The sequence below is a fragment of the Aulostomus chinensis genome, chromosome 12, assembly GCF_037954235.1.
Source record: "Aulostomus chinensis isolate RoL2024-O1b breed Wild chromosome 12, RoL_Achi_v1.0, whole genome shotgun sequence".
In the NCBI taxonomy this organism is placed as follows: Eukaryota; Metazoa; Chordata; class Actinopteri; order Syngnathiformes; family Aulostomidae; genus Aulostomus; species Aulostomus chinensis.
The window spans coordinates 16,572,556-16,594,843 of record NC_141331.1 but is presented as its reverse complement, the minus strand read 5'-3'; the positions used below and the strand labels follow the sequence as shown (position 1 = coordinate 16,594,843).

Sequence of the window (22,288 nt, the reverse complement as noted above, 5' to 3'; positions counted from 1 at the left end):
CCTCCTCCCACTCTCTCTCTTTTAAAGGCGTCTCCATGATAAAGTGATCAGCTACCTTGGTAATGCCATCCGTAACCGTGACGGCATGATACGTCGTCAAGTGAAAGCCTATTGGTAACCGTAGCAGAGTAATCATTGTGTACATAAGTACACGATGGCTCAAGTGAATGTATTGTTACTTACCGAGGCTCTGCTGTCATATTTCCTCCTTCACCTTCTACTCCTTCATTTAGACTGATGAGTCACCCCCCCCCCCCCTTTTTTTTGGGCTAAATGTTAAACAATCCTGGCTAAATGAGCTGCTGGCTCTCTCCAAAGAAGTAGGATGAAGGGGAGTGTGTGTGAAATGAGGTGTGAACAAACACAGCGACTGACCAGATACATAATTGAGAGAGTCTAACTAAATTATGCTTTCAGACATACCTGCTCAATATGTATGAGCTGCCTCTTCAGCATACTGTGTGCATATACATGTGTGCACACACTCGCATGAACAACCACATGACCGTGTTCCTTGCGATGTGCCTTTGAGAGCTTTCCTATGCTTACTTTGCATTTTGCTGTTTCTCTCGGCTTTCTGATGCTCCGTTACACCACCATCTCAAATTCAGATGATATATATATATATATATATATATATATATATATGCGTGTGTGCGCACGTGCGTGTGCGCCTGACATGAAAGGCTCTGCAAACACCGAATGATACTCCACATCAAATTATTGTACAACTTCAAAAGCGGAGAGCATCAGAAATGGCAGCCTTGATGAAATGTATCTTAGATCAGCAAAAGTTGGATGTAGATAAAAGCACAGTGAGTGTGACGGGTGGTCAGGCTAGCGAGGTGCCTGTAAGCCCAGCCCGGGCCTACTTCCTGTTCCAGATTACATTTACAGCGCACACATGATGCCCAGGTCCTGTGGGTCATATCAGGGGAGTTCACCACCATACACACCACAGCTGCCCAAAGTGAAACGTAATGGCGGGCTAGGGGCCAAAATCAAAGGCATATAATGTTGTTGAATTTCAAAATGGTACTAGGATCCCAAGTTCTCTGAATCAAATAGTATTTTAGCTTTATTTATTAGAATCAAAGCTAAACCATTCACGTTTCCGTTATGAAAAAAAATTGCTGGTAAGGTGCTTGCATTTACATTAGAGGTCAAATAAGGTCACCAGGAATAAAATTCCAACATGTTGAATGTTTGTTTTTTTACTCCACAAGAAAAAAGAACAGCATCAACAGAGACTCACGTTCTCATTTTTTAAATATGGCTGGTATTATAATAATTAGATTTTTATTAGTGTGTGTGTGTGTGTGTGTGTGTGCGCGCGCGCGTGTGTATGTGTGTGTCAGGGCTATTAAAAAAATTGGACCTGCAGGCCAACTAGAACCTTAAGATGAGCCAATTTTGACAAACACACACACATACATACACACTGTATTTGCTCATTGTTAGGGCAGCTTGAATCATCCAAGTTCATGCACAGGCATTATCATGCTTACGTGCGCACGCACACACACACACAAACAAACACGCATATGTTATGTACGCATACATACTGAGGGGGCTACCTCCCAAAGCTGATGTGTAATTGTCTTATGACAAAATATGATTCAATATTAGCATGCACAGCAGAGGATCTCCACACACACACACACACACACACACACACACACTTTCAAAAAACACACATACAGCAGCAGTAATATTGAATTTCACCTGATTGAGTTTTCTCTTTTTGTCTTTCTGAAATGCAATACTAGCAAACACATGTTCAGCATGGCAGATCACCAGGGAAGCCTCTGTCTCTGCAATCTAATATCGTCTACTCATAACTTTAACTGCACACGCGCACACACACACACACACACACACACACGCACACACAGAGAACACACAAAACTAATTATTCCGTATCTTCCCTAATGGAGCTGCAGTTTAGATTAATGACGGTTTGGGGAGTTCAATACGTTTTTCTCATCATTTTAGTGTGTGCATGTGCACGTTTGCCCACGTGTGTCTGGGTGGGTGGGTTGGGGGGGGGTTTAAGACCGTCTGGTTATTGGCTGAGCTTGAAGGATGATGGTGGTGATGATGAGCGGGGGGTGGTTGAGGGAGAGGGGAGGGAAGGGGACTGTCCCACTTAGAGCTGCTCTTCATCTCTTCCTCACACACACACCTACGCTTGCTTAGCTACCTTTCACTCACATGATCAAACCTCATGGCGCCAGAACTGATGCCTCTTTTTTTTCATTCTTATCCTCTTGTTTTGCTATCTTGTTGTTGCACTTTGAGTTAGAGCATTTCATGGCATCTACTTTCTGATACTTTATCTCAACCTCAAAAACTTGAGAGAGGACATCTTTTAGCTTCCAGTGTAGGCGAGCATATGCCACATGCGAAGTACTCGCCACCATGCGGTTATTGATAGCGACTCCAGTGAATGGAGATTATCAGGCCATGGAGCTGTCTATCTTCATTAGAGCCCAGCCCGCTCCATCTCTGTCTATCTACATTTTGTTCTCACTCTCACCATAAGTCTCTTTTAATGTCATCCAACCACTTCGCTCTCACTTAGCTGCATGTTTTCCTCCGTGCACGCCCCCAGCCTCTTTCTCACTCCTGCGATTTTTCAATATTTTATAATCCCCTGATTTCCTCCTCCTCCTCATAATTCTCTCCATTATGTTTACATTTTTCTCCAAATAGCTCCTTCGCCATTGTCGGTGTTTCATGAATAATAAGGACACGGCTGCTGTGCTTCTTTGCTCACAATGGTGGCTTTTATCGCTGTGCGATTGTTTGTGACAGGGTTTTATTAGGGCCTGAGCCTGAAGGTACTTCAGGCGAAGACCCTACTATGTTTGTTTTATTTATTTATCTTTTTGTGCACCATCTTCACCTGCGGTTGAGATAGTTTCCCACGAGCTCACCTGAGGTTTGACTCTGTATCCATGTGACACACACACACACACACAGCAGGCCCCTTTCTTATGCAGTTTTATGTTTTTTATCTTTCTGCCCGTTTCGCACTCACAAACACGCAGGGTCATAACGGGTGATAAATGACAAGCCTGTGAGGGGAGCACTGAAACAGAAAATAATCTCATAAAAGGCTTTTAATTAATCACGTCTGTTTCAGACGTTCAAGGTCAAGCTCCTTCTCTTTGTCGTCCTCCTCCACAAGAGCGAAACCCTGCACTCTCGAAGACATGGGCACATTTTTCTGTCAAATCTAATCCAATCTAGGCCTCATTTCCGTGTTCGGCCACTCTGCAGACACAATGAGATTGTGTTTCTCCATCTCTCTTAAGCATGCGTGTGTGTGTGTGTGTGTGTGTGTGTGTGTGTAGTTCTGAGCATGTGTGTGTGTGTGTGTGTGTGTGTGTGTTTGTGTGCCGAGCATGTGCAAGCCCTGCTTCTGTAATTGAAGTCGTAACTCAAAGCTAGCTACAGTGCTGCTGCTCGCCATGTAAATCAGTAGCTAATAGTCAGAGAAGCTCACTGCCTCCTGAATACACACACACACACACACACACACTCAAACACACAAGCCTCCTTCCTGCCTGGACCCAATGAATGACCAACATTCTCTGTGGTTTAATGAGCATAATGTGTTTTATGTGTATTGGCTGACCCCGTTCAAACACACACACACACACACACACACACACACTCACGCCTCAAACTGATATGTCTTTATGCTTTCCCGTCTGTGCCAGCGTCTTGAGGGCCATTAATCTCCCAGAGTTCCCCTGCCCTGACCTCCCTGTCTCACCTCTTTCCAATGCATCCGTTTTCTGCTTGCATCCAGCAATCACTCACTCCGACAGGAAGGCAGGAAGAGGGAGAGTACAGTCAGCTAACTATGTGTTGTGTGTGTGTGTGTGTGTGTGTGTGTGTGTGTGTGTGTGTGTGTGTGTGTGTGTGTGTGTGTGTGTGTGTGTAGAATTGGTGGAGGTTGCGTGGGTGTGTTCAAGGCCGATGCTACGTGCACACGTCCTCCTGATAAGCTAATCTTAATAATTTTACAGTGGGAGTCGGAGAAGGGAGGGCTGAGGAGAAGTAATATCCCTCTGACACAATGGGATCATAGATACATTGCTGTCATTAGCATAGCAATGAGTCTCCCACTTCGTCAGGGAGCTACTTTTGAGTCAGGGGAACCCCATCGCTCATTGCTGCTGTCTAGCACCCCGCTCTCATCAATGACAGAGGTCCAGGCGAGCCGGGGCGTAGAGAATTTTGTTTGTTTATGAAGTGGCGAGGAGCAGCAAGCCAAAATGAGCTGTTCTGCAAGGGATCAGGACGTGTCTAAGCCTTCAGTCCTGACATGCCCGGGGTCCCGGCCACGGATTAGCCCCGGGCTGTGCTAAAGCTAATGCTAAAGGCGGAGCAGGCAGCCATTAAGACTATAAGTCCTCTGGAGCAGAGCTGGAGAGACTGCCTGCTGCTTTCCCAAATCCCCCCAGGAGCATGTTATCACTTTCTCTCTTTTACATCTCTCTCATCTCCCTCCCTCTGCACTCGCTCACACTCCTCCGCTCTCTGTTGGCAGGTGCTTGAATATCTGTTTAGTTTGGTGATTTATCCCTTAACTTTCCTACTTTTCTCTCATCCTGTCTTATTAAAAAAAAGAAGAGAGAAACTCACCCCTCTCTCTCCCGGCCTGCCTCCATGCTTTTATTCATCCCTCTTATCTCTTAATGTCTCTTCCTCTGAGTCTCTCGCCCTCCTTCAAGTAAGTGGGAGCATTTCATCTACGGCCAAGTGGATAGGTTGTCAGGTCAGTGGTCATTAGGAAGACTATATTTAAAAAAAGAACCTAAATGTTAGGCAGACACCCAGCAGCACCTCTGGGAGCGTACTTCATTTAGACTCCATCAATATTAATGAACGCAGGTGAGGCTGTTGAATATTCAGGTTGGTGTCAGGTGATTAGACCCAATGTGATCTGGAGACACATAAATCATAGTGACGCAGAGGGGACAAAAGGTGATAATTGGTCAAAACAAAAATTAAGGGAGTGTCAAGAGTGAACTTCACATGGAGACATAAAACAGATGGAAAATCATGAGATTTCCTCTTGAGGCCTTCGCGCACTGAAGCTTTCATCCGCTTGTTACACACAGAAACCTCAAACAGTCTGCAGGTCAGATTTGCTTTATTATGAAGTTTATGCTTTACAATAAGAGAATATTTATAATTTTTAATGTTTATTTATGTTTAAAAATACTGAATAAGCATTTCTTATATATAATAATGCAGAATAAGCATTACTTATGGCTAATTAATCATTTATCAATGCTCCTATTGTGAAGGGGGCCATGTGTCACTAAATTCTACCCCCCTTAACTCACCCTAACGTCACCTTTTTTCCATCCGTAACTAGTCAAGTTAACACGAACACCTTTAGGAAATGACACATTAATTGTTAGCAGCTGATTATTTAGGCAGAACTTAAATGTTATTAATGTGCCAGTTACATACAGGTGTTACCCCTAAGACCTCTGGCTGTAAAAACATTTGCTGATAGATCCAATACTATCACTGACGTACCAACCAGAACAACCAACAGGCCAGTAACAAGAGTGAGAGATGAGGCGAAAGGTCTTTTCGGCAGCCATTTTGGATGATGTAATGTCTGCATGCACTCTGGCAAATCCTGGAGTGAAAGTTTTTTTTTTGTAGTTGAGGTCCCCCAGAGATTTCTCACAGGGTCCCCTGATAGCGACTCTCGCAGGACTTACAAATATTCGCCAAGCAAGAAATTTGCAGAAAGATGTGCGGTGAAAGTCACCATGATATATCAGGTTGTGTCAGAGAATAAAGGACAAGCAAGTCCTTTATGCTCTCTACTCTCAGAGCTGGTAAGTTTAACCATCACAGAGACAGAGCTAGCAGCAGATTCCAACATGATTTGCCCACGGCTGTTGTTGCCGTGGGACCGTGAGTGCTGACACCTGGTCGTTAGCAGCTGGCAGGCACCTACGCTAGCCGAGAGTGTTACCTCAACAAGGTTTTGGTTTCACATCTTTGAAAACCAATCAATAGCAAAAGCAATACCTAAATAAATCTTTACCTCCTGCAGGGACACCTAAGTTGGAGGTGACCTTCAGTACGAGTTGGTGATGAGGGGCCAGGTTCAGTGGCCCTGCAAGGAGCTGTTTTCAGCAGGGGACTACATGAGCTGAACACAGCTAGTTAGTTAGTAAGGCATGCTTACTAGCGTGCCTCACTGCTCGGTTAGATTAAGTAACATGGGTTACATGTGAAACTCCTGCGAACTTGGATGACAGCCAGGACTGCCACAACTTAAGGTGGTGAATGAGGTTTTATCTGGATAAAACCACAGCAGATTAAAGGTTTGAATCCCTACAACAACATCTGCAGTAGTATCTTCTCCTCTATTGCGGAAGAGAATACCCGCAGATTCCCCTTCTTGAGGGGTGAATAAACACGGGATAATGCAATCAAACTCCCGCGAGTACAGCAAGTTGAAAATTTGCTTAGTGTTATGTGTAAACACAACACTTTGATTCACATCCTCTTGCTTTTTAACACTTGACTGGGCTGTTTTCTTGCTTCCTTGAAGTTATCCTAAATTTTTTCGAGTGTGTGTGTGTGTGTGTGTGTGTGTGTGTGTGTGTGTGTGAGCAACAGACAATGTACGCCAACGTGCCACAGTAGCATCCTTAGCTGCGCACATCTCTCGACTGACTCAAAGATATTTTCATCTGCTCTTCTTTCCAGCCTCATAAACAACACTCTTGTGCTGCAGCTTTTTGGGTGCAATTTGCGATCTTCCTCTCTTATCTTAACTGGGCTTCTGTTTTGTACAAACCTCAGCTGAAAAATAAAAGGCAACAAAAAGACAGCTTGGTTTCAGCTCTGCAGTTTTGTGTTGCTATTAAACGAGACAAATTGGGCACACATGGGAAAGGGTTGAGATAAGGGTTCAATGAGCCAATTAGAGGCTGTATTGTGTGGATTTGTGTGTGTGAGTGTTTGTGTGCACTGTAATGACTGTACATGCCCAGAAAACCGCTGAAGCACAAGTACCGCATGTGGAGCTGAGCTTGTTGTGGGGTAAGAGGTAATATCGGGATACAGCTTATATCATAAGATTTCCATTCCGCCCCAATAAAGTATTTTTCATGCATTTTTACAAGAGCAAGAATCAGACTTTTAATTAAATTTAATTCAATCATGCCTCAACACAAAAGTTCTGGCATAGTTTAATTGAGTCTGTTCTGTCTTGCTGGGAGATCAGATAAGTGAGGAATCCTTGTCATGCCCTGTTCTTCATGGTGACAATGTTACCCTGGAAACGGCAGGTAAAATCAATGACAGGGTGTCAAAATGAATATTCAAGGTAAACCCCACATTTAAGTTTCTGTCTCCTTTCTGATTGGCTGTGAATTAAATGTTGCTCTTAAAAATTACAAGTCCCCACAGTTCTCTATAAGCCTGTTCCCCCTGTGGAGAAATAAAATTGCCACAATAAATGAGCTGAACATAAGGACGACTGGAAACAAAGTTGGATGAATGCGTCACTCACTTCCACTGCAAAAGTCTTGACAAATATATTTGTCTAATTACTTGTTCAAATAATCTCATTAAACTTGATACCGTATTGAATATATCATGACCCAATTTCTTCAGATGTATTTACAAGAAAAAACACTAGAAAAGAATAAGAAGAATATGGAACATTATTTCAATTACTACAAGCAACAACAAAAAAAAGAAAAAACCTCCTGTTTATTTTTCTGTGTTATCTGTCGGTCCACCAATTCTTTTTAACGCGATAGCTTGAAAATATTCAAAGCGAATTACATAAGAATTGGCACAAATGTCCACTGGGACTCTTGGATGAATTGAAAAAAAAAAAAGATTAGTGATCAGGCACGCATGGCAACATTTCTAGTTTTGCTCACTACAAGTTCAATAATCCCCCAGTGACTTCGGTTTTTGAAGCTTACACTGATGTGGAGTTCAAGTGCTCACCTACTGCAGAGTAGTGAAATCAATTTACAATCTCACTTTGCAGATTTTTTTACCCTTGAGGCTCATTAAAGAAAGAGTAGCCAAGATGTGACACTCAGGCCGTCAAGGGAATGCACATACATGATGAGCAGCCTTGTTATGATGCGGCTGCCTATGCAGAGTCTATTCTCCAACACGCTGAGGCACCCCTTATTAATACCACAACATGGAAATGTACTGTACTTGCATCATATAGAATTGGAGAGTCTTTTCTCCTGCTTGCATCATCAGATGCATGGATGTGGTACAGTACGATGGCTGGTAGCTGAAGGAGGAAATGTTTCTTTCTGTGGACACGTGTCAAGAGGATGTGACATGCTGGTCTGTGAAGTCGTCGTTCTCTTAATGTGACATTTCACAGCGAGAGTATTCTGGAGGGAGAACAGACTCAAAGGTTGTTTTGGGACAGAAAAGATGGCTTTTTTTCTCCTTCCCTTCATTTCTCTCATGCCTTTTTGCTCTTCTGTTTTATTTGTCCTTCGCTCTCTGCTTGAGCGAATGCTCCATTAAAATAACTTGTAAAAACTCACGATGCTTCTTTTAAAAGGGGCTTGAATAATTAGCATATGTTTGAAAAGGCATTTCTGTAACCACTGATGTACGGCAACAGGCTTTCAACCCCCAGTTTTTTTTTTCTCTTGGGTGTGGATTCCATCTTCAAATGGGAAGAGAATTGCTTTGTCCTGTGCCAATCCAATCTTGCATGGCTTCACTTCCGGAGTTTCGGAGGTAATTCTCTCTGGCTGCCAGGATTCTGCAGGGCTCGGCGGTAATTCCGGATGGGGGAGATTTTCAGGCTTCCTACCAAATCTCTCATGGGCACCCGGGCAACCATGATGACTAATTGTAGATGCTTGCTTAAAATGCCGTTACCCAGTAGGGTGGTCTGGCAAAGCCTCGCGGTTATGTGTCTTTTTAAATGCAACCAGATTTACGCCTCCTGCATTATACTATACATCTAAAGCAGCACCGGGTTCCTGCATGCTCACGAATCTGTAGATGAGGGTGACGTGCGGGCAGATGGCAATGACCCTGGGCAGTCAATCAGCCAGTCACTCATAGCAAAGCTCAGTCAGAGTGAGGAGAGTTCATGAAATGTGAAATGAGGGGGCTGGTAAAGATTGCAGAGGCACAGACCGAAAATGGAAATGTAGAGTTTCATATGAGGTCAGATGAGTCAGTAAAATCATCACAAGCCCAGATTTGACATTTTAAATGGATGTCAAGTTTATTTAAAAAAAAAAACAAAAAAAACCTGAACCGTGTATATTTTTGATTGGTGGTAGTTTGTGTGGATGGAGGGGTGTTCCTTCCAAAATTATGAATGCAGACTCGTGCTTATGTAGTTTGCTTACTTGTGCATGTTTTACCATAAAACCAAACTACGACTGGGTGTTAAACTTTTATGGAAATAAATGAATTCCTTCAGCTTCATTAGGTATCAAAAAATGTCTTGTCGTGACCAAATTCTTCGATAGCTGACGAGTAAATCCCCAAGTTACAGTTGTTTTTTTTTTATCTTGTAAAACAGCTTTGAGTGGATAAATGCTAATCTGAGGAAACAATTGAAATTGACAAACCAGATTTTGGTCAATAAATTTATCATTTTTTGATCAGGAAATTGTTTCTGGTCAGAAAAATGCAGGGAGCTAAAAAAAAAATTTTAATTGATTTGTAAGATTTGAAGTAATGTATTTTTCATTTTGTTAGAATTGATTTTATACATCATTCAGTATAGAGCAGTACCACACTCTATTAACAAATTTCATACATAACTTACATTTCTTCGAGAAATTACCAAAAAAACCAAAAAGCATGATCTTAAGTCAACATTTTCATTTTCAAGCTTTTGGAAATTTGTTTGTCCTTATTTACATGCTATACATTTCAGTAAAACTATATGTGAATGGCTTTTTCTGCATTTGTCCACGAAAGCAAACATTTTTTATGTATGTTTGTTGTCTTAAGAACACCTGTTTTGGGTGGTTTGATGTGTTTACTGGCAAACGGGTATGACTTCTCTAATCCAGCGATGACAAAACTCATAATCGCTGTCTGTTAGTCAAAACTAGTGCAACAAATCCAACCTTACAGTGAAAGATAGTAGAAGTTTCAATTTCAGAATAAACGTGTTGAATTGTTGGGTAGTGTTTGTTTGCATGCAGGTGAGGAGCATTTTGGGCATTTAATAATACCAATTATATCATCAGCAGCCAATTCATCCATCCATCCATCCATCCATCTACGTATCCATCTTCCTCCACTTATTCAGGGTTGGGTCATGGGGACATCAGCCTAAGCAGAGACCCCCAGACTTCCCTCTTTCCGGCTACTTTGTCCAGCTCTTCATGAGGGATCCCGAGGCATTCCCAGGCCAGTTGAGAGACATTGTCTCCAACATGTCCGGCGTCTTCCCCGAGGCCTCTTTCCATTTAGATTTGCCCTGAACACCTCCACAGGGAGGCGTCTGGGAGGCACCCTGACCAGATGCCCAGGCCACCTTATCTGACTCCTCTTGACGTGCAGGAGTAGCGGCTCTACTCCAAGCTTCTCCCGGAAGGCGGAGCTTCTCACTCTGTCTCTAGGAGACAGCCCAGCCACCCTCCAGAGGAAACTTATTTCTTGTACCCGCGATCTTGTCCTTTCAGTTGTTACCGAAGCTCATGACCATAGGTGAGGGTAGGAACATAGATCAACTGGTAAATTGAGAGCTTTGCCTTTCAGCTCAGCTCCGTCTTCACCACGACAGACCAATGCAGAGTCCGTATTACTGTAGATGCCGCACCAATCCGCCTGTCTATCTCACGACCCATCTTTCCTTCACTCGTGAACAAGACCATGAGGTACTTTGAACTCCTCCACTTGAGGCAGGGTCTCACCCCCAACTTGAAGATGGCACTCCACCCTTTTCTTAGTGAGAACCTTGGACTTGGAGGTGTTGATTCCTATCCCAGCCGCTTCACACTCGGCTGTGAACCAAGGTCACGGCCAGATGAAGCCAGCAAGACCACATCGTCCACCAAAAGCAGAGACCCAATCCTGCAGCCACCAAACTGGATCCCCTAAACATCCTGGCTGCACCGAGAGATTCTGTCCATAAAAGTTATAAAGAGAAACAGTGACAAAGGGCAGCCCTGGCAGAGTCCAATCCTCACTGGAAATGAGTCCAATTTTCTGCCAGCAATGCAGACCAAGCTCTGGCACCGGTCATACAACTACAAACTACCCGAATCAGGCAGTCTGATACCCCATACCCCCTGAACAACGCCCACAGGATTCCTTGAGGGACACAGTCGAATGCCTTCTCCAAGTCCACAAAACCCGTGTAGATTGGTTGGGCAAACTCCCATGTACCCTCAAGGTCCCTGCTGAGAATGTAGAGCTGGTCCACAGTTCTATGACGAGGAAAAAAACACACTGCTCCTCCTGAATCCAAGGTCTGACTATCCAACGCACCCTCCTCTCCATAAACCCTGAATAGACCTTACTGCAAAGGCTGAGGACTGTGATCCCATGATCGTTGGAACACACCCTCCGTTCCCCCTTCTTGAAAAGGGGATCCATCACCCTGGTCTACCAGTCCAGAGGCACCACCCCCGATGCCCATGTGATGCTGCAGAGTCAGGTCAACCAAGACAGCCCTGCAGCATCCAGGGCCTTGAGGAACTCCAGGCAGTTCTCATCCAACCCCAGAGCCCTGCCACTGAATAGCTTTTTGACCAACTTGGCAACCTCAGCCCCAGAGAAAGGAGAGCCCACTCAAGAGTCCCTAGGTACTGCTTCCTCACTGGAAGATGTGTCAGTGGGATTGAGGAGGTCTGCATAGTAATACCTCCACCGGTTCACATCTTGAGCGGGATGCCGTCTGTATCATACAGACAGTGCACTGCGTCCCCTTCCTAAGACAGCAGATGGTGGTCCAGTATCTCTTCCAATCCGTCCAGAAGTTGTTCTCCATGGCCTCGCTGAACTCCTTCCATGTGTGGGTTTTTGCCTTGGCAAATGCCAAAGCCACATACCTTTTGGCCTGCGGTACCTGTCAGCTGTTTCTGGAGTCCCATGGGCCACAAAAGCCCAATAGGACTCCTCCTTCACCTTGATGGCATCCCTCAACGCCAGAAGGGGTACTGGGATTACCCCCGTGACAGGCACTGACGACCTTACGGCCACAGCTCCCGTCGGCCGCCTCAAAAATGGAGGCATGGAACAGCTCCACAACACAAGCTGTTGAAACTCCTTCTGACAGGAGACTCTGCCAGATGTTCCCAGCAGACCCTTACAATACATTTGGGCCTACCAGGTCTGGCCAGCATCCTCCCCCACCATCAGAGCCAACTTATCACCTGATGGTGATCGGTTGACAGTTCCACCCCTCTCTTCACCTGAGTGTCCAAAATATACAGTGTGGGTGCAAGTCATGCCTCCCCAAGTCTCACTGTCATCGCCAGCATTACATGTCCCCCAGCAGAACAAGGGAATCCCCAGAGGGAGCACTCTCCAGTGCTCCTTCTAGGGACACCAAAAAGAGGGGGTATTCTAAACTGCTATTTAGCGCATAAGCGCAAACAACAGTCAGGACCTGTCCCCCCACCCATAGGCAGAGGGAGACTACCACTAACCACTGGGTTAAACTCCAACCTACAGACACTGAGTCAAGGGGCAACAAGTATTCCCACCCCTGCCCATCGCCTCTCACTGCTGGCAACACCAGAATGGAAGAGAGTACAAACCCTTTCAAGAGGAGTAGTTTCAGATCCTTTGACATGTGTTGAGGTGAGTCCGACTATGTCTAGCCGGGACTTCTCAAACTCACGCAACAGCAAAGGCTCCTTCCCCACTAGAAAGGTGACAATCCATGTACCCAGAGCCAGCTTCTGCAGCTAAGGATCAGACCGTCAAGGTCTCCGCTCTCGGCTGCCACCCATCCCACATGGCACCCGACCCCTTTGGCCCCTCCTACTGGGTTGTGAGCCTATTGGAGGGGGGACCCACCGTTCGTTATTTGGGCTGTGCCTTATAATCTCTTAAAAATGACTAAAGATATTAAAGTCTTGAGAGTTTTCAGATTATTTTCATTGTCTGTCTTTGATCATTTTGTATCAGGGAAGTGTGTGTGTGTGTGTGTGTGTGTGTGTGTGTGTGTGTGTACATGCTTTGTGCCAAACTAATCCTCCCTGAAGCATGTGTCTGCGGAGCTCTGGTTGCGGTCACACCTGATGTACCTGCAGCTAATCCCATACCACTACCAATGTCGGTGTAACCAATCCTGTCACAGCACGCGGGGCAGCCTCGGGTTCTTCCTGACATCTCAGTCACACTGCTCCATCTTCTCCTCCCTCCCTCCCTCTCTCTCTCTCTCTCTCTCTCTCTCTCTCTCTCTCTGTTTGCTCCTGTCTTGTCCTTGCCTAACTTTATAAATGCATACCTTCTTCCTCCTCACTCTGGCAGACTGACAGACCCCCTGCCCTGCTTTTGTCTTATGTGTCTCCTAATAATATCCATGCCCTCTGTTACAATCCCCCGCACGTCTCCTTCACTCTTGTCTCTTGTGCTGTTCTACATCTTATCCTGCCTTACGTTACAACAATGATACCAACAGACCTTCACATCCCCTCAGCTTTGATTTGTCAGAGATTTCCTCTCCTTTCTTACTCCTTCATATTTCTTTTCCTCTCTTTTGCCACCTGCTTCACCCATCCATACACCACTATCTTCTACTGTCCTACTGCCACCCAAAATAAACCAAGCTATGGGTCGGGTGTCACTAAAGAGAAATTGCATTGTGCACCTATTACCACATTTCCTGCACCCACAGGAATGACTGCCTATTCTCTTCTTCCTCTCTCCTAATTCCTTGCAGAGAGCCAGCTACGAGTGCAAAAGACCAACCAATCTCAGGTGTACCTGGAGGACAGCCGTGTCACGATCAATTGCTCCATTGCCTCCAAGCCCAGCCAGGATTCCCAGTACGCTGTGTTGTGGTATGTGAGGCGTGCCGCCGGATCAGAGGCCGATGAGCTTTTGCTGAGAATTGAACGATCTGGGGCCTTTGAGTACGGCGCCTATGCGGATGAAGAGAGACTGCGGCGGCGTGTGCAGGCAGAGAGGTTGTCACCTCGTCTCTATGTGCTGACGCTGAACAGAGCCGAGAGCAGCGATTCTGGGACGTACTACTGCCTAGTGGAGGAGTGGCTGAGTGATCCAGATGGAGCCTGGTATCGACTCTCCAGGGAGTCATCTGGGTTCACACAGGTGCTGGTGAGACAGCCAGGTGAGCAGCAGGGTCCAACTGTAGCTCTCTTTAAAGGAAAATGGCAGCTTTTGGGGAAATAAGGTTAAGTGTCATCCTCCCTGGAGTCAGGCATGAAGATATATACCATTTCTGTGAGCGTATCAAGGAGCTGAAAAGCCAACACTTCCTATCCACTACCATTCATTGTACTAAGCTAACTAGCAGTCAACTCTGAGTCTTAGCTCCCTGATGCACACCCAGAAGAGGGAAAAGTATCTTTCATCTCATGTGAGACTGAGGAGGATGGACAGTAATTACCAAAATGTTTACCTTCCTTGAAAAAGCAGCCGAATCCAAAAGCTCACGTCATCCTCGTCCAGTCGGACATGGTTAATCCAATCCCTCCTTTAGAATACTTTCTCCCTGTCCAACACACTTCATTCAAGCCCTCAAGGTTGTCTCACTCTGAGATCAGGTGGCAAAAACACGGTTTGAAACCATACCAGCTGTCATACGCCACAAAAGAGGAAAGGAAACGAGTGACCTTGTTCATTACAAAAGCTCTTAAAGCGCTACAGCCAGGCATCGCACCTTGAGACAGTGATGCAAATTAAACGATGTAAATTAAACCTCCTATGGTTTTTCTCTAAATTACCCTAAGTCCTCAGTCCACACTTACCACACAGGTCCTTCCTCTCTCATACAAAGTAACTCTGTTCTCTCAAATAAATAATAAGAACCTCTAACCCTCTTGCTATTATTTTTTTTTTTCAATGAATCTATTCCCTGGACCAGATGAAGGTCTGTTCTATATGAAGTGCTCTTTTTTTAATTTGTTTTTTTTTATCTTTCGTGGGAGATGTCTTGTTTATAATGCAGAGTGAAATCATTGATATGGCATTTGTCCAACAAGAAAGCGAAGATCAAACGGCAGAAGGGCAAAGAAAATACTTAATTTATGTAGACAGAGAAGTCGACTCTGCTTCCAACCATAAATGTTAATACAGCACTCATAAAAATGCAGAGACATGGGAATTGTTTATTCACATGCATGGGTCTAGTTTAACCTTTGATTCAGAGAGTTACAGGGTTGTTTGCTTGGAAGCCCACCACGGGACTCACTCATAATAAAGAACTACATCAGGAGGGTGTATGTAGTATATTCAACATTGATTTGTACTTTTAATAATAGATCAACATCGTGTAAGATAAACATCATGGGTATTTATTAAGGTGCTTAGAAGTCGTTATTCCTGAAGGGCTGTACCAAAAGAGCTGGGGGGAGGGGGGGGGTGTGATGGTGATGCCTGTCAGTGCCAGTGTTCTGAAATTTTCTCATTTGTTTGCATTTTTAACTTTTTCCTTTCTTTTTTTGTCCCTTGTTGAAGAATATTTTGCTGCTTTTGTTCAAATTAGGGCAGCAACTAATGATTAATTTCATCATGATAAAAAAAGTAACTGCATTTATACTGCACCTTTAAAAAGACACAATCATTTTTTTAAAAGTTTTTTGACAGGCGAAATAAATACAGGATAAAAGAGAAGACAAGATGAAAAGAGAGACAAAAAAAGAGCCAGACTTGCCAAATAAAAGTCAGAATTATGAATTAATTTGCTAATTATTGGTGAGAACTCTATTCACAAAACTACTGTATACTTAGCCACTCTTTTCTGTCCCTCAAATGGCCTGGGCAATAAAACTGAAATGTGTTTTATTTCAGTTGATGTTGATGAGTATGAATGATTGCTAATGACCTGTTGTAATAAATATGATGAGGAGGAGAGCTCAGTGTAGCCACTTCATCAGTCAGACGTTTTCTCACTTCTCAATTTTGCATGGTTTTGTTGTTACTTTGGTGTTACTACATTTAAATCAAACTATTTATTTGAACATTTTTGCTGTTGTTCAAGCATCTATTGTTTCTTCCTCCTGTGCGGCCGCAGAGGTTCGACTACAGGTGGAGGAGCAGGAGTCAAACGTGACGGTGCCAGAGTCTGGTTCTATCCGACTGGGTTGTAGCATTCCCTCACAGTCGTCCCGAGACTCCCGCTTCTCGGTCTCCTGGTATGTGGAACATTCGGAAGACGAAGACGATGAAGAGCAGCCAGGGGAAGAGGAGAGAGAGCGAGAGTGTGTGTTCTCCATTGGACACGACGCCATCTTCGGGAACGGAAACTGCAGCCCCAGAGAGGAGGCGGGGCCTAATTCACGGCTGCAGTTTGAGAGGATGACGTCAGACCAGTACAGCCTGACCATCCAAGGGGCACGGCCGACAGATGCAGGCCGATACTACTGCCACGTAGAGGAGTGGCTACTTAACCCTCGCAATGCCTGGTACCGGCTGGCCACCAATAACTCCGGCTTCACTATCGTCAATATCGTGCAACGAGGTTTGTCCCTTTAGCTTGTTTGGATGTTGGTGGGAATCTAGTTTTAATGAACTTCTTTGAATGGTTCATCTCAGATTTTCCCTCTTTAAGTTTGTATGAAAAAATGCTGAATATAAACAGGTCAGTTATGGAGCTATAAGGGTGCTTACACACAAATTTGTAAACTAGAGAGTGTTCTTGCACTGAGAAAAAAAAAGTCACTACAGGTGTGTCTGGAGCAAGAGAGGATCTATGACTGCATTTGCAATCATCATCTTCTCATCTACAGTTTGGATGTTATGCTACATCAAAGCACACTTGTTTACAGGAGCCATTAAGAACAAGCTAGCAATGCTCACCTGGTCGGTTAGTTGCACTGATCACATTCCCATCATAAATAGGATTTTGTGTCCTTCTTGGTCCCTTTTCGGACCTCAAAGTGAATTCAGACTGATGAGTAAGTATTCTTTCTTTGCGCATATTTGAATACTCCAAACAAATTCAGACCCGTCTGATGCGAGCCAGACTCAGACCTCTTCCCAGTCCGTGTTGTGGTTAGCAGTTCACAAACACTTTGTGGTCGCCATTGAGGTTTGTTGTAGACAGATCACATGACCCAGGGAGCTTAGTGCTGGAGAAAAAAAAACAACAACAACCCAAAAGCACCAGCCATCTTGTTCCATATGAGTTCAGTAGTCTTATAGAGGACTGTATGAAGAAACACCTTCTGAACCAAGTCCCCCTTTTCAACGGGCCTCGGTGTGGTTGATTTGGTGCTTGTGCCAGCTGATTACTGTGTTCACACCTGCTCAAAACAATCCGCTCCAAGACCACAAACCGCTCTAAGAACACAAACCGCTCGAGGAACACAAACCGCTCCAGGGTTTTGATTCAGCTGAACTTTAACCAGGAAGATGTGAAGGCACCCTTAGATACTTTCATGAGAAAAAACTTTGATTTGTTTGGTTTACTCTCTCTCTCTCTCTCTCTCTCTCTCCCCCTCTCCCCCCCTCCCTCCCCCTGTCCCTCAACAGCGTCTACTGTTCAGTCAGTGGTGTGTGCCAATGACTCCCTCTTCTACTTCGTCTTCTTCTACCCCTTCCCCATCTTTGGCATCCTCCTCATCGCCATGCTGCTGGTGCGCTACAAAAGCCGCAACAACAGCAAGAGCCAAGAAGGCAAGAACGGCGCCCCGCTCCTGTGGATTAAAGAGCCTCACCTCAGCTACTCTCCCACCTGTCTGGATCCACCTGCGCTCAGCCTGCACCCTGGATCTGTTGACTAAGCGAGAATCCACCTTACTGCCTCGTGCGCATCACGGATCCAGCCAACACAATGCCAGGGAGCGGATCTGGACTCCACCTTCAGAACTTATGTCGTTCACTGCTGTGTTGAATTAGTCAGTTTATAAACGCAGCCCCTGATGGCTGCCTGTTTAGTGTGTGTGTGTGTGTGTGTGTGTGTGTGTGTGTGTGTGTGTGTGCGCGCGCGTGTGTGTGTGCGCGTGCGTGCAGCATTAGCACAATTAACTGGGTCAGTGAGAATTGAAAGGGGCAAGAGAGCATCATGAGTCTCTCATTTTTTGTTTTTAGTGAAACTTCTCATGTCTGCTTTTTTCCTTTTTTTATCCTGGATATCTGTCTATTTTTCAAAAGAAAAGCAAGTGCACATGAGATCAGTGGCCAATCCCGGGAAGAACATTTAAGAGAAGGAACTCTATAATCAACTCCGGTACTCATTGGATGCCAAAAAAGTCTCTGCAATGATCCAAGAGCATCCACAGCCTGGCCCACTATGTTGGTTGCCATAGTGATGCTCTGCGCCCACTGACTCCATAGCTGATGACTTGGTTGCTAGCCTGCATAGAGACAAAGGATAGGACACACTCATCTATGTCCTGTGTGTGTGTGTGTGTGTGTGTGTGTGTGTGTGTGTTGGCCCACCTGCCTCCACAATGAATTTGCCTTGGCAGACAGAAAGAGGTCTTGGTGCGCCACTTCAACACTGCCAGACACTCTGGCCTTAGTGAGAGACTTCTCCGCTTTCCTCGTCCTCTCCACAAACACAGCGAGAGAGGAGGGGAGGAGGGAGGGGAGGTCAGGAATGATGGAGAATAAACGAACATACTCTCTCCTGCTGAGGACATACGTACTTTCACATAACGGATTTCTTTCAGTGCTTATTTCCTGGCTGTCACCGGCTGCCATGCTAAATAGTCTGGGAAAGCTGATTGGTTCTGAGGCAGATTGTAAATATGTCTGCTTACCTCCTGCTGAGGGTTTTAGGGGTCTTGCGGGCAAAAAAAAAAAAAATGGCCATTTTCCCACTCCTGTTTAAATCAGTTGAATTGTCCTGCTTAAATAACACAGTGGGGGCTACTGACTGAAATTAAATTCTTGCACATTTCTTTAAGTCGCCCAGTATGACCACTTCATCGTGTCTTTAAAAGATATCAGAAATGCTTCATATTGGTTTCAACAAAAAAAAGACGAGTTATGAAGAGCCACGCTGAAGATTACAAGTGTGTAGATATACAGTATGTAGGAAAACACACATCACATAATTGATGATGTTTGACTTTTTTGTTTATTTTAAAGATTTTTCTATTTATTGTTTTTATACTACTTTGCATCGCTTTGTTTGACTTTCTTTTTCTCTTTTTTTTTTTCTTTCGCTTTTGAAATTCTCCAAGAACTGTGCTGCTTGAGTTGCCTGGCAACTGCACCAAGCAGATTATGTCAATAGCCTGTGTGACGGCAATGTGGTAGATGTAGAAATGCTAGATTTGTCCTGCGCAGTGCAGTTTTAAAAGCATTTCATACCAGATTGTCAAGTTTGGTCAGTGTCAAAACACTGTATATCTTATACCTATAATGAAACTTAACTGTGGCTTTACATGTACAATAGTTAAAAAGACAAATCACAATAATGGATTCACTTGATGCTTTTTTGCTTGAGTCGCGTTTATTTTGTGACATGTGACGTAACGCCTTGGTAGGATGGTTGATCGAAGACGTCTGCAGCTGAACTCTTAAAAATGTCCTCTAATGTTTTGGATATTTCTTAACTGAGGGAAGCCTCAGTCCCACGCCCCCCCCCCCCCCCGTCCCCCCCAACACACAGCAAAAGGGTTGTAAAATCACTGGAATCCAGCAGCCAAGCCGAGCTGTGACATCATCGACCCTTCCACAGCCAGACTGGACATGAACACTTTTGTTGTCTCGATCGTGTCAACATGTATATTGCATGACAATATCGCAGGAGGAATTTTTGATGTTTTGTAAACTTTGAACTCTTTGAGCATTGTGTTTGTGTGACCGAGTGGTGCCCGACACCCCCACCCCACCGCCCCCCGACATCCTGAGCCCAAAAACTAAGTCACAACACGACACGAGACCCTCGTCATTTATGACTGCCAAATCCATACTGCCCCTTTGAACCTGTGAACTCGTTCAATGCTGTTCTTTTGCTGAATAACTGTCTTTTTCCAACTTCCTTTACAGTTTTTTTGTTGTTGTTGTTGTTGTTGTTGTTTTCACGTGTGAAGCGCAGCTGGTGCTTTTAAGCGAAGAAAGTTCGACATGTTGATGCACGAGCGAGGAGTTTGAGGACACAGATCAATCCAGTCAAAGGAAAATCCCTTTCATTACACGTCTGAGGAGGCATCATTACATGGGTCTTTAGCAGAGCTATCGATGGAGATGAATGGTCGGCTGCAGCTTCTGTACACGCTGCACCACAAAAGCAGCATTCAGCGGAAAAGGAGAGGTACTTAACACTGAATATTGCTGTTGTAGGTTAAGACTGGGGCTGCACAATTTTCAATAAATTGTCTGATTGCTATTATTTTTGACTGATATTGCAACTGCGATAAGATGTGCAATAAAAATATCTCCATAATAAAAACGTTCACAAATGTTTTACATCATTCTGTTTTTTGGGGGGAAAAAAAAGATCATGGTGTGACTTTTTTTTTTTTTTCCGTCATCAAACAATGTTTTCGGAAGTCTGTAGAGGATGACCCACAGGCAGGGCGTCTCTGCAGAATCCCAATATTTCATTTATTGTCGTATTCCTACACGTAATTAACCTTTAGCAGATACTGCACCTTCCTGCAATTTAAAAATTGCAATAGTCCACAATGTGATTTCCCTTCAATTTTGATTAATTGTGCAGCCCTAGTTCAGATGTTTCCATCGCCGTGGACTCAACCCCACACACGATTGGAAAAATACATAAAGCAACAAAACCGTGTTCACCATATAGAAAGTTCACATGGCAACTCTCCTACAGATGACACCTTTGCAGGGTAAAAACACTATGGGATGCATGTTTTTGACAAATACGTTTATAGAAATGTGCAAATCTTTTTTTGAGTCTGGGTTTTTTTCTTGCATGGTGATGTAAATGAAGGTGAAGTTGTCATCTCTTTGCATTTATAGGTGGTTCACACTGCACAGCTTGTATCTCCTCTCACCTTCTCAAACGGCAATATCCAGTGAGCAGACTGTGGATTACCTCTTTTATTCCATGATAAACAGTCTAGTCATGCATTTGTATTGACTTCCAATACTGACAGGTAGCCTTTTTTTATTATTATTTTTTTCATAAAAATTCAGAAGCTTGTTTGTTGCCTTTTCTAAATCGTGAACATTCCCAGAGATGCGGGTTGGTGCCACTAATCGCAGCTTTACTCTCATGTTCCTGGACATCATTTTTTTCATTCACCATTTCATCTTTCTAGATTTGAGCCAGGGAGTGGAGGGTGCAGTTGTACAGTGTGTGTGAGCGTGTGTGTGTGTGTGTGTGTGTGTGTGTGTGTGTGTGTGTGTGTGTGTGCGCGCGTGTGTGTGCGTGTGTGTGTGTGTGTGTCTCACAATGCCGCCACCATTATCGGAGCTGTACAGACAGAAGTGCTCTGATCGGTGTTTTTGTAATAATAATAATAATAATAATGATAATAAAAATATCATCCATAGCTGCCTCCCAAGATCCCTTCAGGCGTCCTGATGGTGTTGTAGCTGCGTTTTGAGGGCTGCATGTATCGACTGTGTGCTGGCTCCAGATTTAAGTGTAAAATAGGTTGTGGTGATGTTTTCAGTTCAGCCAGTGATGCCCAGTGATGTATTTTTATATGACTATGATTTGGTTTTCTTCTGTTACTCTGTCAAATAGTTGCCATTGTGACCATTAAAAAGGCACTTTGCTATTGTTGGTTTATTGCAATAAAATACATACCGAGCAAGTCCATGTTTTCCACATGCATTTCTCAGTAGTTAAGGAGATAAGCTGGTATTTTTCAAACTGGGGTCCAATTGGCACCAAAGCGTGTGTGTGTGTGTGTGTGTGTGTTAGAATAATTAAATGGGACAAAAATTATTTGAATGCTTCTAATACTGGCTGAAGGCAAGCAGCCACCGCTAGCATACAGGAGAAACACAACCGTCCACTAAAGTTTGTTTTGTCGTTGTCTGACAACATCATCAGACGAACCGTCTCACACACTCGATAGTTTCCCGTGATCTTGTCTCAACTGTCTCTTAAACTTTATTTTGAATGTGGAAGAATGTTGAAGAATTTACAATACGCGTCGGAGTGCAGGTTTAAAGGAATACTGCAACCTTTTGGGAA

At 44.3% G+C, this 22,288-nt stretch overlaps 1 protein-coding gene across 2 annotated transcripts in view; it reads left to right on the top strand.

The window, feature by feature from the left end:
* igsf3 (immunoglobulin superfamily, member 3) overlaps window positions 1-21,902 on the top strand; it is an 89,201-nt gene extending 67,299 nt beyond the window's left edge. For both annotated transcript variants that reach the window (XM_086220523.1, XM_086220524.1), the window contains exons 7-9: window positions 13,916-14,326; window positions 16,232-16,678; window positions 17,692-21,902. In XM_086220523.1, coding sequence (XP_086076649.1) covers window positions 13,916-14,326; window positions 16,232-16,678; window positions 17,692-17,942 — 1,109 coding nt within the window. In that variant the 3' untranslated portion in view covers window positions 17,943-21,902. The remainder of the gene's footprint in view (window positions 1-13,915; window positions 14,327-16,231; window positions 16,679-17,691) is intronic.
* Window positions 21,903-22,288: the final 386 nt, after the last annotated feature.